This window comes from Ranitomeya variabilis, chromosome 4 (genome assembly GCF_051348905.1).
Source record: "Ranitomeya variabilis isolate aRanVar5 chromosome 4, aRanVar5.hap1, whole genome shotgun sequence".
In the NCBI taxonomy this organism is placed as follows: domain Eukaryota; kingdom Metazoa; phylum Chordata; class Amphibia; order Anura; family Dendrobatidae; genus Ranitomeya; species Ranitomeya variabilis.
In genome coordinates, this window is record NC_135235.1 from 701,251,223 (window position 1) to 701,268,486 (window position 17,264).

The 17,264-nt window shown below is 47.6% G+C and overlaps 1 protein-coding gene across 1 annotated transcript in view; it reads left to right on the forward strand.

The window, feature by feature from the left end:
• The first annotated feature begins 455 nt into the window (after window positions 1-455).
• Window positions 456-17,264, forward strand: part of LOC143768223 (uncharacterized) — a 52,313-nt gene continuing 35,504 nt past the window's right edge. Inside the window, exons 1-2 of the mRNA XM_077256916.1 lie at window positions 456-468; window positions 1,512-1,564. Coding sequence (XP_077113031.1) covers window positions 456-468; window positions 1,512-1,564 — 66 coding nt within the window. The remainder of the gene's footprint in view (window positions 469-1,511; window positions 1,565-17,264) is intronic.

Consider the following 17,264-nt stretch of genomic DNA (forward strand, 5'->3'; position numbering starts at 1 on the left):
CAAGTTTAGTTGAGTGAGCTACTGGAAGAGATGCACACTGATTGCCATTGTTCAACAAAACACATTTCAAACTCCTTTTAGAACTATCTATGAAAAGCCTCCAGTCTTCAGGACGATATACTTGTAAACCCATTTGCAGCATCAGGCCAGGAATATCCTTACAATATACAAGTAGGTCATCTTCACAGAAAAATTGAAGAAGTGCTTCTTCTCTGGTCCTGTAAGATGTAATTTTAGTTCCAGGCGTCAGACAATTTTTTTCACTTAGCCTTGAAGCTAAAAGTTCGGATGCACTTTTTGAGAGGTTGAGGTCTCTTATTAGATCGTTGAGCTCTCCTTGGGTAAATTGCGTAGGTGTTCTGAAACTTCCTTCATATTCTAGTTCACTTCCAGAACTAATGTTTAGCTCCATACCCTGCATTTCATCATCATCAGGTGGGGGAAGGTCAGGTAACATGGTAAACACAGGTACAGGCACATCTTCACAATGAGGGACAGGCCTTCTTGCAGATTCCATGTTAGGATACTCCCATTTTCATTTCTTATGCTTATTGAATCCTTGCACTTGCACTGCACAGAAATAACAGTCATCATGATGATTTTTTTGCTCTATCCACACCATTGGAACACCAAATTTGAAGCTTTTTCTTTGTCCTTTGGTCCATTTTCGTAATAATTCGATACATGCTTTGCACACTATGTGTGGTGCCCAAAACTTGTCTTGGTCCCCAAGCATAACCCCAAAATAGGCAAAATACACTTTTTTTTACGAAGTCTGTTATGTTTCTTCTATGTTTTGGCAGTGTATATTCACCACAAATGTAACAGAATGAGTCTGGATCGTTAAGACAACTTCTTCTTGATGAGTTCATGCTTTTCACTGGAAAACAGACAACAACATAAAGTTAGTGCAAAAATCAAGCTATGAACAAACTTTTAGAACACTAATTAACACAAAACTATATTGAGAACTGCTCAGTTCAAGTACTAATCCAAAGAAATTAATGAGATGATGCGTTGCATTTACCAACAAGTGCTATAAATAAGATACCAAAAATCTCAAAAACTTGAGCCAATCTGGCAAAACTGATGACATATTCAGAATCAGCACCCAAAAAATACCCCAAATTCATTAAAATATTTTGGACACCAGAAAAAAAATTTTTTTTTGTTGACCTGTGTTATCAAAAGCACCCCTACAGCGAGATTTCGGCATTTTAGCTCCTGGTATGGAGTTGATAGCACAATCATATGCCGCCATATAGTAGACGTTCCGTAACTGGTGATAATTCCCTCATGTGTGGGGTCTATTTGTCTCCAGAGAAATCACACGTTACAGTCCACACATAACACTGTGTAGAAAAGGCGGCGCGAGGTAATTGTGCCAGTAGTGAGGGGGAATAATGGCGGGAATGTCACTGACTGAGGAGTTTCCATGTAACTGGATATCATTCCCTGAGGCCCCTGATCATGTGACCACTGACTCCTCCCCTCCTGTGACCTCATCACAGGTCCTGTGCGCACTGAGCAGCCATATATGTGGAGTGCGGCTCTGCAGGTGGAGGTAGGTGCTGGAAATTCCCCATTACTGAGCGCGGGGGACATTAACCCCTTCTGCACTAAGACTCTCTTGGGTTTTTGTTGCCACTTTATAAGAATCATAACGTTTTTGTTCTGTTTCCTGTAATACATACATACGACCCAACAATGGAGGACAGGAAGTGAGGGAACGGATTGTTCTCCTAGTACAGGGCCCCTTTCTTGGCCCCACACAGTGTAATGCCCCCATTATGCCCCTGTAAGGAGGGTTCTGCCCCACAACCAGCTGCCTCGGGCACTTTACCATGAGCTGGTACCTCAGATTCTTCCCCGCACCCCTTTCCTTTGTTTGGCGCCAAATCTGTTCTGCCTTTGGGGCTCTGGCCTTTATAATATCAGTAATCTGCGTCATCAGGGTCTCCTGACCAGGTACCATCTAGACTCTTCCATCCTGACACCCTCCCTCTTCCCATTGGTGTCACATGGTCCCGTCTGGACGGCAGATAGCAGTCTTCTTGTACAAATGCAGCACAGCCCTGAGGATTCTTTTTTATGACACTCCTTTTTACACCCCTTATGCAATATATATGATGCCGCTCACACAGTATAATGTTTCCACAGTACTGGCATGTCGTAAAAAAGGTATTTTCACACTACCGCCATACTCCCACACACAGTATAATGTTCCTACAGTACTTCCATCCCCCCACACACAGTATAATCTTCTCATAGTACCGCCATACCCCCACACACAGTATAATGCTCCTACAGTACCTCCATCCCACCACACACAGTATAATCTTCTCATAGTACCGCCATACCCCCACACAAAGTATAATCTTCTCATAGTACCGCCATACCCACACACAGTATAATGTTCCTACAGTACCGACATACCCCCACACACAGTATAATCTTCTCATAGTACCGCCATACCCCCACTCACAGTATAATCTTCTCTTAGTACCTCCATACCCCCACACACAGTATAATGTTCCTACAGTACCTCCATCCCACCACACACAGTATAATCTTCTCATAGTACCACCATACCCCCACTCACAGTATAATCTTCTCTTAGTACCGCCATACCCCCACACACAGTATAATGCTCCTACAGTACCTCCATCCCACCACACACAGTATAATCTTCTCATAGTACCACCATACCCCCACACACTGTATAATGTTCTCATAGTACCGCCATACCCCCAACAACAGTATAATGTTCTCACAGTACCGCCATACCCCCACACACTGTATAATGTTCCTACAGTACTTCCATCCCACCACACAGTGTAATCTTCTCATAGTACCGCTATACTCCCACGCTCACAGTATAATCTTCTCATAGTACCACCATACCCCCACACACAGTATAATCTTCTCATAGTACCGCCATACCCCCACTCACAGTATAATCTTCTCTTAGTACCGCCATACCCCCACACATAGTATAATGTTCCTACAGTACCTCCATCCCACCACACACAGTATAATCTTCTCATAGTATCGCCATACCCCCACACACAGTATAATCTTCTCATAGTACCGCTATACTCCCACACACACAGTATAATCTTCTCAGAGTACCACCATACCCCCACTCACAGTATAATCTTCTCTTAGTACCGCCATACCCCCACACACAGTATAATGCTCCTACAGTACCTCCATCCCACCACACACAGTATAATCTTCTCATAGTACCGCCATACCCCCAACAACAGTATAATGTTCTCACAGTACCGCCATACCTCCACACACTGTATAATGTTCCTACAGTACTTCCATCCCACCACACAGTGTAATCTTCTCATAGTACCGCTATACTCCCACACTCACAGTATAATCTTCTCATAGTACCACCATACCCCCACACACAGTATAATCTTCTCATAGTACCGCCATACTTCCACACAGAGTATAATGTTCCTACAGTACCGCCATACCCCCACACACAGTATAATGTTCCTACAGTACCTCCATCCCACCACACACAGTATAATCTTATAGTACTGCCATACCCCCCACACACAGTATAATGTTCCTACAGTGCCTCCATCCCACCACACACAGTATTGTGGAGGAAGGAAGGAAACTTCCGAAACGCGCATCGGGGAGGGCGGGAGATTGCGTGTGTCCCTGCTGCATATCACAAGATATGTTACGTCTATTATGATACTGATATATAAACTGCTGGTATTATCACCTGGAGATTTATAATTTGTACTATTGAATAGCTGTGGACATCATGCTGTCTTTCACCGCCTACAATTGTGCGGCATTGTCTGTCACTTTTTAGCCATGGTCTGTCAATTGATCTTTTTTGAACTAATAAATATATTTTTTGCAATGTATTTATAATGTATTCTGGACTTTTTTCCACTGAAATTTAGCTTGTGGTGTTCACCACACACAGTATTATATTCCTAAAGTACCCCCATACCCCCACACAGTATAATCTCATAGTACCGCCATACCCCCACACACAGTATAATGTTCCTACAGTACCTCCATCCCGCCACACACAATATTTTGTTCCCACAATAGTGGCTTCCCAAAGACACAGGATAATGTTTCCACAGGACTGGCATCCCTCTCACACACAGTATAATGTCCCCACAGTACTGCCATCCTCCCACTTTCTAATGTTCCCACAGTACAGTGCAGGACAGTGGAGCAGCAAGCTGGGTCACAGTTAGAAGGCGGGGTAGAGGGAAGAATGCCAGGGAGGCTAGTCCTGATCTGGCACACCCCAATAAGTTTGCTAAGTTGGCAGATGAGGGGGTGCCAGTACAGGTGTAGCACTGCTGCTGCCAGGCATGTCCTCTGAAAGCCGGAGGAGTGACTGCTCCAGTAAGGAGGGAAATAGGAGAGCAGGGCAGGCCAGACAGGTGCTGGTAGTGGGAGATTCAATTATTAGGGGAACAGATAGGGCAATCTGTCACAAAGGCAGGGATTGTCGAACGGTGTACTGCCTACCTGACGCTCGAGTCCGACACATCGCTGATCGGGGTGACAGATTACTGGGAGAGGCTGGTGAGGACCCAGCGGTCATGGTGCACATTGGCACAAATTACAAAGTTAGAAGTAGGTGGAAGGTTCTTACAGGGAGGTCCTTGCTTTCAGCTTGCAGCCTAATTCCCTGAAATCATTTTTAAAGGGAACCTGTCTCCCCCAAAATTGAGGGTGAGCTAAGCCCACCAGCATCAGGGGCTTATCTACAGCATTCTGTAAGCCCCCGATGTATCCTAAAAGATAAGAAAAAGAGATTAGATTATACTCACCCAGGGGGGCGGTCCCTGCTGCGGTCCTGTCCAATGGGTGTCGCAGTCCTGTCCGGCACCTCCCATCTTCATCAGATGACGTCCTCTTCTTGTCTTCACGCTGCTGCTCCAGCGCAGGCGTACTTTGTCTGCCCTGTTGAGGGCAGAGCAAAGCACTGCAGTGCTCAGACGCCGGGCCTCTCTGACCTTTCCCAGCGCCTGCACATTGCTGTACTTTGCTCTGCCCTCAACAGGGCAGACAAAGTACGCCGGAGCCGCAGCGTGCAGACCAGAAGAGGACATCATCCTATGTAGATGGGAGACCCCGGACCAGACCGCAACGCCCACCGGATCGGACCGCCCGCCCAGGTGAGTATAATCTAACCTCTTTTTCTCATCTTTTAGGATACACCGGGGGCTTATCTACAGCATTACAGAATGCTGTAGATAAGCCCCTGATGCCGGGGGTCTTAGCTCACCCTCGATTTTGGGGGTGACAGGTTCCATTTAAAAATGATTTCAGGGAATTAGGCTGCAAGCTGAAAGCAAGGACCTCCAATGTGGTATTTTCCTAAATACTGCCTGTACCACGTGCCACACCAGAGAGGCAACGGGAGATTGGGGAGGTTAATAAGTGGCTCAAGAATTGGTGTAGGAAGAAGGGGTTTGGGTTCTTGGAGAACTGGTCCGACTTCTCAGTTGGGTACAGGTTCTACTCTAGGGACAGGCTGCACCTCAATGGGGAAGGTGCAGCTGTGCTGGGGGAGAAAATGGCTAGAAGGTTGGAGGAGTGTTTAAACTAGGGAATGGGGGGGAGGGTATTCAATTTATAGGAGGGGAAGATAGTGCAGATAGAGACCTGAGCACAAATAAGGAAGTTGGGGGTGGCGGTGGCATGGGGGGTGGGGTTAGAACAATTAATAATTTAAGAAAGAATAGAGGTACAGAGAGATATATAAAGTGCATCTATACTAATGCCAGAAGCCTCGCCAACAAAATGGAGGAATTAGAATTAATGTTGTTGGAGCATAATTATGACATGGTGGGGATATCTGAGACATGGCTGGACGAGAGCCCTGACTGGACTGTTAACTTGCAGGGCTATAGTCTGTTCAGGAATGACTGAACGGATAAGCGAGGCAGAGGTGTGTGTCTATATGTAAAATCATCCTTAAAGGGAGTCTGTCAGCTCAAATTGGCGGGATATTAAAATGATTTCTTACCGGTCAGATGGGCGGCGTATCCTCTTTATTTCTCCACCCCGTCCGTCCCTGTTTTCTGCATTATTTTCGGGAATAAGAGTATACATGCGCCATAGTTGGCGCGTGCGCCATGCAGTCTTCGGTGGCGCGCGCGCAGTATGCTTTGCCCTACTGCGGGCAAAGCCGAAAAGCATTACTGCGCATGCGCCCGCGCACTATGTCCCGGAAGTGTTTCGCTGTGTTCCGGGACATAGTGCGAGGGCGCATGCGTAGTAATGCTTTTCGGCTTTGCCCGCAGTAGGGCAAAGCATACTGCGCGTGCGCCACCGAAGACTGCATGGCGCACGCGCCAACTATGGCGCACGCATACTTATTCCCGAAAATAATGCGGAAAACAGGGACGGACGGGGTGGAGAAATAAAGAGGATACGCCGCCCATCTGACCGGTAAGAAATCATTTTAATATCCCGCCAAGTTGAGCTGACAGAGTCCCTTTAAAACCCATCCTGCGTCATAATATAGGTGAATCTAATGAAAATGTAGAGTCCCTGTGGGTGGAGATAAGGGGAGGGGGAAAAAATAATAAATTACTGATAGGTGTTTGTTATAAGTCTAAAAAAATGTTGGAAGCAGCAGAGAATATCCTCATAAAGCAAATAGATGAAGCTGCGACTCAAGGAGAAGTCATTATTATGGGGGACTTCAACTACCCTGAAATAGATTGGGGAACAGAAACCTGCAGTTCCAGCAAAGGTAATCGGTGCCTGACAACTATGAGAGACAATTACCTCTGACAACTGGTTCAGGACCCAACAAGAAGGGGGGCTCTGCTAGACCGAATATTAACCAACAGGCCAGACCGCATATCAAATATAAGGGTTGGGGGTCACTTGGGGAATAGTGATCACAAAATAATAAGTTTTCGTGTATCCTTTAATAAGATGTGTAGTAGAGGGGTGACAAGGACACTAAACTTCAGGAGGGCAAATTTCCAACGGATGAGAGATGATCTTGGTGCAATTAACTGGGACGATATCCTGAGACATAAAAATACACAAAGAAATTGGGAAATGTTTATTAGCAACCTGGATAGGACCTGTGCACAGTATATACCGTATGGGAATAAACATACTAGAAATAGGAGGAAACCAATATAGCTAAATAGAGCTGTAAGGGGCGCAGTAAGTGACAAAAAGAAAGCATTTAGAGAATTAAAGGAAGTAGGTAGTGATGAGGCATTAAATCAGAAAATTAAATAAATTCTGTAAAAAGCCAATCAAGGCAGCAAAGATTGAGACTCATTGCCAGAGAGAGTAAAAATAATCCCAAAATATTCTTTAACTACGTAAATGGTAAGAAACTAAAACATGAGTGTTGGCCCCATTAAAAATAGTCTGTGTGAAAAGGTGGATGAGGATGAGGAAAAAGCCAATATGCTAAATGACTTTTTTTCATCAGTATTTACACAAGAAAATTCCATGGCAGACAATATGATCAGTGATAACAAAAATTCCCTATTAAATGTCACCTGCTTAACCCAGCAGGAAGTACGGTGGCTTCTAAAAATCACTGAAATTGACAAATCTCCGGGCCCGGTTTGGGAAACACCCCCGAGTACTGCAGAAATTAAAGGGGTTGTCCACTACTTTCAATTAACCCCCCCAATGTATCCCCCCGTGGCCCCTGATGAATTGTGCAAATACCTTCAGTTGCCGTTTTCGCCTGTGAGCGGCGCAATAGCGGCGGCTGAGTCCGGGTCACGTGATCCCCAGGCTGCAGCCGCCGCTTATTTCCGCCGACGTCACGTCAATTTCCACACTCTGGAAATTGACGTGACTTCAGCAGCAGGCGTGACCCAGCCGCACAGTCAGCAGTCACTCATCAAGAGTGACTGGGCTGGGGGCTGCCTGCGGGGCTGTGCTGGGGGCTGGCGGGGCTGTGCTGGGGGCGGGCGGGGCTAGGCAGGGATGATTGTGCCGGTGTCTGTGAGCCGGGGCTCTGCGTGCGGCGCCGGTGTGTGCGTGCCGGTGTGGGGGCTCTGTGTGCGTGCCGGCGCCGGTATGTGCGTGCCGGTGCCGGGGCTCTGCGTGCGGCGCCGGTGTCTGCGTGCCGGTGCTCTGTGCGCTGGTGTCTGCATGCCGGGGCTCTGTGTTCCGGCATGTGGGGTCCGGCGTGGGTATGCTGGGGGGGGGTGGTCTTTGGGGTATGTGTGTGTGTCTCTCTCTCTGTGTGCAGGCATTGTCCGATGGGACTACAAGTCCCATTGGGCTCTGCCTGCTACAGTGACAGTGAGTGACACATTAGCCAATGATGGGACAGTAGTGGTCCCATCATCCGGCTAATGTGTTGAATGTAAAAAAAAAAAAAAAAAGAAATGCACATATACAGTACATACATACAACACACACCATGTGACATGTAACAACATGCGACGTGACAACATGCAACATACGACCAGGGCCGCCATCAGGGCATGACAGGCATTACACCTGTATGGGGCCCGGTGATGAGGAGCAAAAAGGGGGGCCCGAGCACGCTGGCAGCCCGGTCCGTGCTCCGCTCAGGCCCCCCTGACATTTTATTCAGGCTGCGCCGGCGTCACCGTTAGCCTGTTTGCAGCGGCGCAGCACAGCAGCCTAAATGAGCGCTGCAGCTTTAAGGCCCGGTGCATCATGGGCCAGTGACGTCACACGCTGCCCTGCTCCACTTCCTCTTTCCGGAGCAGAGCAGCGTGCGGTGTGCCATGTGGGTGGCTGCGGACGGCGGAGGACCGGGAGGAGCAGATGGCGGAGGACCGGGAGGAGCAGCAGACAGCGGAGGACCGGGAGGAGCAGAGAAAGTCGGCAGTGGGGGACCACCGGACGACGAGGGACCGGACGAGGTGGGGGAGTGGGGACACTGGCAGGACGTGCAGGCTGCTGCAGCAGCTCTGCAGACCGGAGGAGCAGGTGGAGGCGGTGGGCCTGTCCAGATTCAAACAGGGCCCAGGGCTAGGGGGCTTTGTTGGCTGGCTGCACGCACCTGCACGGATTCAAACAGGGCCCAGTGGGGGAATTTGTTTGCTGCCTGCAGGGATTTCAACAGGGCCCAGGGCTGGGGGGCTTTGTTTGCTGCCTCTGCCTGCACGGATTCAAACAGGGCCCGGTGGGGGGGGTTGTTTGCTGCCTCTGCCTGCACGGATTTCAACAGGGCCCAGGGCTGGGGGGCTTTGTTTGCTGGCTGCACGCACCAGCACGGATTCAAACCGGGCCCGGGGCCCAGTGGGGGGATTTGTTTGCTGCCTGCACGGATTTCAACAGGGGCTGGGGGGCTTTGTTTGCTGGCTTCACGCACCTGCATGGATTCAAACAGGGCCCTGGGCCCGGTGGGGGGGGTTTGTTTGCTGCCTGCACGGATTTCAACAGGGCCCAGGGCTGGGGGGCTTTGTTTGCTGGCTGCACGCACCTGCACGGATTCAAACAGGGAGAGTTTTGGAATTAGTACTGCTATAAAAGTCAGTAAAATAAATAAATGGGGGGTGATCACTCCTTTACTCTTGACTCCTTTTTAATTTCTTTTCTTTTTTTTTTTTTATATATGTATATATATCTATCTATCTATATACATAATTGTCTAAGGGGTACTTCCGTCTGTCTGTCTGTCCTTCTGTCACGGTTATTCGTTCGCTGATTGATTTCGGCAGCTGCCTGTCATGGCTGCCGCGACCAATCAGCGACGGCCACAGTCCGATTAGTCCCTCCCCTACTCCCCTGCACTCACTGCCCGGCGCCCGCTCCGTAATCCCCTCCACTCACCGCTCACACAGGGTTAATGCCAGCGGTAACGGCCCGCGGTGTAACGCACTCCGTTACCGCTGCTATTAACCCTGTGTGTCCCCAACTATTTACTATTGATGCTGCCTAGGCAGCATCAATAGTAAAAAATATGTCATGTTAAAAATAATAAAAAAAACAAAAAACCTGCTTTACTCACCCTCCGCCACCTTTCCCGCTCCTCGCCACGCTCCCTGGATCGCTCCATTGCAAGCGGCAGCTTCCGGTCCCGTCCCAGGTCTGGTGTGCGACAAGGACCTGCCGTGACGTCACGGTCATGTGACCGCGACGTCATCATAGGTCCTGCTCACACCAGCCCTGGGACCGCAAGCTGCCGATTGCAATGGAGCGATCCAGGGAGCGTGGCGAGGAGCGGGAAAGGCGGCGGATGGTAAGTATAGCACGACTTCAACGGGCTATAGGTGAGTATATGTTTATTTTTTTTTTAAAGTCTCTATACTACGTGGCTCTGCTGGGCAATATACTACGTGGCTCTGCTATATACTATGTGGTTGGGCAATATACTACGTGGTTGGGCAATATACCGTACTACATGGCTCTGCTATATATTATGTGGCTGGGCAATATACTACATGACTGGGCAATATACTACGTGGCTGGGCAATATACTACGCGGCTGGGCAATATACTACGTCACTGGGCAATATACTACATGACTGGGCAATATACTACGTGGCTGGCAATATACTACATGACTGGGCAATATACTACGTGGCTGGGCAATACACTACGTGGACATGCATATTCTAGAATACCCGATGCGTTAGAATCGGGCCACCATCTAGTATATTATAATCAGTTAAGTTTAGAGGTATATTTTATTTCTATAATTTCTAGTAAATTTTTGTTAGTGTATAACCAGTGATTATATATGCAATAATATACACCTTCCATTTATTTATTTATTTGGTTTGCAGGCTGAGGCGGCAGAGGTGGGCAGTCGGAGATGACCATTATTCTTGACTGGGTAGTGGGCGCGGTGGCAACTTCAGCTGTGTGAGTAAATAACAAGTCCATGTATTCGTTTGTCCACCATATCAGTACGGGATTGTGTGGTAGTCATACCTTCCACCTTACCTTCCTCCTCCTCAACAGCAATGTGTAAGCTACTGGATGATCCTGACCTGCTGCAAAACCAAATGCCCAATTTATATCATCAGGTAGCAGCTCAGGATAATCCAGTAACTTATAAGTTTTGGTCGTGGTTTGGAAGGGGGGTGGGAAATTATTGTTGCAAGTGGGTACATATGATCAAGAAACATCTTTATTATTATTATTATGGCAGTTTAATTTTTGAAATGGGGCTATCGGTCTGTGCTCGCACAGCAGTGCATGGACGACGTGGTGCAGAAGTGGAGTGTTTCAAAGAAAGGGCGGAGGGACTGTGGAAAGTTTGCAAGGTGGAGGCGGAGCTAGGGTGGAGGCGGAACTGGGGCGGAGCCTGGGTGGAGTCTAAAGGGGGCCCCGAAAATTTTGTCAGTATGGTGCCCCGAAATTCCTAGGGGCAGCCCTGCATACGACATGCGACAACATGCACCATGCGGCGACATGCACCATGCGACGACATGCGACATGCGACGCCATGCACCATGCGACGACATGTACCATGCGACGACACGCGCCATGCACCATGCGACGCCATGCGACATGTACCATGCGACAACATGCAACATGCGATGACATGCTACATACGCCATGTGACGACATGCGCCATGCGACGCCATGCACCATGCGACGACATGCGACATGCACCATGCGACGCCATGCGAGGACATGCGCCATGCGACGCCATGCACCATGCGACAACATGCAACGTGCGACGACATGCGACATGCACCATGCGACGCCATGCGCCATGCGACGACATGCACCATGCGACGCCATGCGACATGTACCATGCGACAACATGCAACATGCGACGACATGCGCCATGCGACATGTACCATGCGACACCATGCGACGACATGTGACATGCACCATGCGACGACATGCACCATGCGACGACATGCGATAACATGCACCATGCGACGACATGCGCCATGCGACGACATGCACCATGCGACGACATGCGACATGTACCATGCGGCAACATGCGACGACCTGCACCATGCGACGACATGCACCATGCGACGACATGCACCATGCGACGACATGCACCATGCGACGACATGCAACATGCACCATGCGATGACATGCGCCATGCGACGACATGCGCCATGCGACATGTACCATGCGACAACATGCAACGACATGCGACGATATGCACCATGCGACGACATGCACCATGCGACGACATGCGCCATGCGACGAGATGCACCATGCGACGACATGCGACATGTACCGTGCGACAATATACGACATGCACCATGCGACGACATGCACCATGCGACGACATGCACCATGCGACGACATGCACCATGCGATCCCATGCGACGACATGCGCCATGCGACGACATGCGTCATGTGACGACATGTACCATGCAACAACATGCGACATGCAACATATGACATGCACCATGCGACGACATGCACCATGTGACGACATGCGACATGCACCATGCGATGACATGCAACATGTGACATGAAACATGCCACATACAGTACGTACATACATAAAACATACATACATACAGTACATATAACATGGAGTACATACTCACCATCACTTGTCACTTTGTTCCCCGAAGCCATTGTCATCTGTAAAAAATATTAAAATAATAAACAACCAGTATACTCCCTGATCCGCAGAAATCCAATTAAAACGAGTGTCCCTCAATGATCTCCCGTGGAGAGCAGGAGCATCTGCTGATGCGACTGCTCTTCAGGGGTTCCAGGAACACAATGAGGGGAGGAAGGTATCCTTCCACAATGTATTCCCCACAATGTATTCCTACGCCCCTGTGAGAAAATAGTCCCTAGTCTCACTTTATGCCATTGCTGTTGAGAAATTTTCACAGACAGCAATTGCCATAAAGTGAGATTTGTCCTAAGGTAACCTCCCTTTCCTAATGTGTGCGTGTTTTATTAACCCTTTATTAATATTGGATTAGTAATGGATAGGCGTCTTATTGACGCCTCTCCGTTATTAACCCGGCTTAATGTCACCTTACAATAGCAAGGTGACATTAACCCCTTATTACCCCATGTCCCACCGCTACACGGGAGTGGGAAGAGAGGGGCTAAGTGCCAGAATTGGCGCATCTTACAGATGTGCCATTTCCGGGGCGGCTGCGGACTGGTATTTGTAGCTGGGGGGGACCAATATCCATGGCCCCTCTCTAGGCTATGAATATCAGCCGGCAGCTGTCTGCGTAGCCTTTCTGGCTATAAAATATAGGGGGACCCTACGTCATTTTTTTTGGGGGGGTCCCCCTATTTTAATAGCCAGTAAAGGCTACGCAGACAGCTGCGGGCTGATATTCATAGCTGGCTACAAATATTGGCCCCCGGCCGTCGGCTTTCCCCCTCTGGCGCAGAAAATTTCGCGGGAGCCCACGTCGTGTTTTTTTTTTTTTTAACTGAAACCTATTGTTCATTAACCCCTTTCTGCCAGCTGACGGAATAATACGTCAGCTGGCAGTATCCCCCGCTTTGAGGTGGGCTTCGGCGGTGAGCCCACTTCAAAGCCGCAACATGTCAGCTGTTTTCAATGCAAAAAAAAATGTACATGATCGCTAAACGGCTTAGCGAGAAAAAAAATCAAAAGACAAAATTACGTTTTTTTGGTCGCCGTGACACAGCACTAAAATGCAATAATGGGCGATCAAAAGAACGTATCTGCACAAAAGTAGTGTCATTAAAAACGTCAGCTCGGCGCGCAAAAGATTAGCCCTCACCCGACCCGATATCTCAGAAAATATGGCGCAATTATTTCATTTCTTTTAAGCAAACTTTGGAATTTTTTTTCACCACTTAGATAAAAAATAACCTAGACATGTTTGGTGTCTATAAACTCGTAATGACCTGGAGAATCATAATAGCAGGTCAGTTTTAGGCTGTGTGCACATGTTCAGATTTGGGTGCAGAATTTTCTGCACAAAATCTGCATCTCCTTGCAGAAAACGCCGCTGCGTTTTGGATACATTTTTTTCACGGTTTTTTTCATGTTTTTTGGGCGGTTTTGATGCGGGTTTTTTGTGTGGTTTTGATGCAGTTCTTGGTGCGGGTTTTGTTGCGGTTTTTTTGTGCATTTTTGTATGCGTTTTTGAAAGCTAAATAAAGATGTATTATTGAACAAAAAAAAAAGATTTGTGATGTAATTCTTGTCCAACCCACACTCCATTACACACACAGCTAGACAGATAGATGATAGATGAGATGGATAGACAGATCTACATATAGATAGATCTATAGATGCATACATCTACCTATTCCTATATCTATCTATAGATATATCTGGATAGATATATCTATTGATAGATGTATGGATAGTGTAGGGTGTGTGTCTACTGTCCGGATTACATCTGAATGAGCTGCAGATTGGATGCTGCGTACTTGTAGTCCCATCGGATGATGCCTGCACACACACCCCAAAAGACCCCCTGCACAGCCCCGCACACACCCGAACAGTCCCACACACCCGAACAGTCCCGCACACACCCAAACAGTCCCACACACACCCGAACAGTCCGCAGACCCCGCACACACCTGAACAGTCCCGCACAGCACCGCTCACATCCGAACAGCCCGCAGACCCAGCACACACATACACGCACACAGTCACCGCACACACACTTCCCTCCTCCCGAACTGCAGCGTTTCTTGGACCCACATCCGCATCTAAACTGCAGATCTATTTTACATCTGCGGTTTTGCTGCGGATGTGCCCGACTCAATGAAAGTCTAAGGGTGCATAAACGCTGCAGTTCGGCACAAAAGAAATGACATGCTGCGGGAAAAAAAAGCTGCGTTTCGGTGCGGCCTTTTCTGCCGCATGTGCACAACAAGTCTGCGGCTCCCATAGGCTTACAATGGTTGTGCACTATACTGCGGATTTGATGCAATTCTGTGCGGCAAAAAATGCTGCGGATCTGCAATCAGATCCGCAATGCGTGCACACAGCCTTAGCATTTAGTGAACCTAGCAAAAAAGCCAAGCAAAGAACAAGTGTGGGATTGCACTTTTTTTGCAATTTCATCGCACTTTGACTTTTTTTTTCACATTTTCTGTTACACGACATGGTAAAACCAATGGTGTCGTTCAAAAGTAGAACTTGTCCCGCAAAAGATAAGCCCCCACATGGCCATATTGACGGAAAAATTATGGCCCTGGAAAGGGGAGCGATAAACGAAAAAAGCTCCAGGGGTGAAGGGGTTTAGAAACATGGATATGGACATATCTATGGAAATAGATATATAGATATATAGATATATCTGTATGTATCTATCCATCCCATATCTATCTATCTGTCTGTCTGTCTGTCTATCTGTCTATCCCATATCTATCTATCTATCTATCTATCTGTCTATCTATCCCATATCTATCTATCCATCCATCCATCCATCTATCTATCCATCTATCTGTGTGTAATGGAGTGTGGGTTGGACAAATGTAAAAGAGGAGGTTGCACAAGAAATCACAAATCTTTTTGAAGATCGAGGAGGGAGGGGTTTGGGTGTGTTTTGGAGTGGGTGTGCCAGGTGCAGAGTTACAGGCGAGTGCAATGCATCATGGAACTTGTAGTATTAGAGCACAATAAGTCAGGAGAAAGGAAGTTGTCGATTAACCCCATGAGAGCTGGATCCAGCACTGGAGATGTGCTGCTACAGCATGATAAAAGGTAATATTGCTAAAATAAACACAGTAAAGGTTTTCAGTGGCACATAATAGCAAGATTTATGAAAAAAAAAAAAAGTTTATTGTAGTGGACAACTTCTTTAATTTTTTGTTGAGCTTTACCGGAAGAACCGGAAAAAATAAATCCCTCGGTGGGTAGACCTTGACTTTGGCAATACCAAAATAATTTTTAATGAACCCAAATCCCTCATAGATAATATGAGGATGGCCTACAGGATATGTTTTAGTTTTGTTTACAAAGGGATACAGACTGGTGAAATCGTAGTAATGTAGGGTCTCACCAGATTTCAGGCTGTGATAGGGTTTAATGGCATTAGTACGACCTCCGTAAAGTGCATCGCGGGGGTCTAACTGCTTGGGGAATTCCATTTGGAGGAGAAATGTTTGAAGATTAGAGTCTTTTTCAACCATTTCCTTCCACTCATGTTCCCACATAACTCTCACTGTGTAACCGCACCATTGCAAGTAACGCTTTTTAGCTAAAAACATGTAATATAACTGTCCATAGGTAGTGTTTGTGACCTTATTTGCGTCATTTTCATTATAACATACAGGGCATCCGTTGTAAAAACATCCCTGAAATTCAAAGGCAATGTGTCTGTTGTTAACATAGGCATAACCATCTAAAAAATATTTCCCGACTTGTTTTTCACCACCTCTCAAAGAGTGTTGAATGACTATGTTCTCTGTGTGGGCTACATACATGAGCCACTGTATAGAGGGAGATGAGAAGCGTTTTTTTGTCTTGTGATAATTATCACCCGGTAAAATGCCGATGGTCATTTTTGGTAGAAATTTAAACCTATACATCGTCATGCAGACAGATGCCACGGTAACGAGTTGAAAAGGATCAATGCATCTGGACACTTTAATTTTTTTTCTTTTCTCGCTTACAGTATATTTTCACATTTTTCCGCGTCATCTCCATTACACGCTCCCTATAGAGTACACATGAGCGTCTCAGAATCTCAACATCTTGTTTACAATGAGCTTTTAGTTCAGACTTAGGGTACCGTCACACAGTGCAATTTTGATCGCTACGACGGTACGATTCGTGACGTTCTAGCGATATCGTTACGATCTCGCAGTGTCTGACACGCAGCAGCGATCAGGGATCCTGCTGAGAATCGTACGTCGTAGCAGATCGTTTGGAACTTTCTTTCGTCGCTTGATCACCCGCTGACATCGCTGGATCGTTGTGTGTGACAGCGATCCAGCGATGCGTTCGCTGGTAACCAGGGTAAACATCGGGTAACTAAGCGCAGGGCCGCGCTTAGTAACCCCATGTTTACCGTGGTTACCAGCGTAAAAGTAAAAAAAAACAAACCGTACATGCTCACCATCTGAAGTCCGTCCGGTCCCTTGCCGTCCGCTTCCCGCTCTGACTGTCTGCCGGCCGGAAAGTGAGAGCAGATCACAGCGGTGACGTCACCGCTGCACTCTGCTCTCACTGTACGGCCGGATCTGTCAGAGCAGGAAGCGGACGGCAAGGGACCGGACGGACATCAGATGGTGAGCATGTACGGTTTGTTTTTTTTTACTTTTACGCTGGTAACCACGGTAAACATCGGGTTACTAAGCGCAGCCCTGCGCTTAGTTACCCGATGTTTACCCTGGTTACCCGG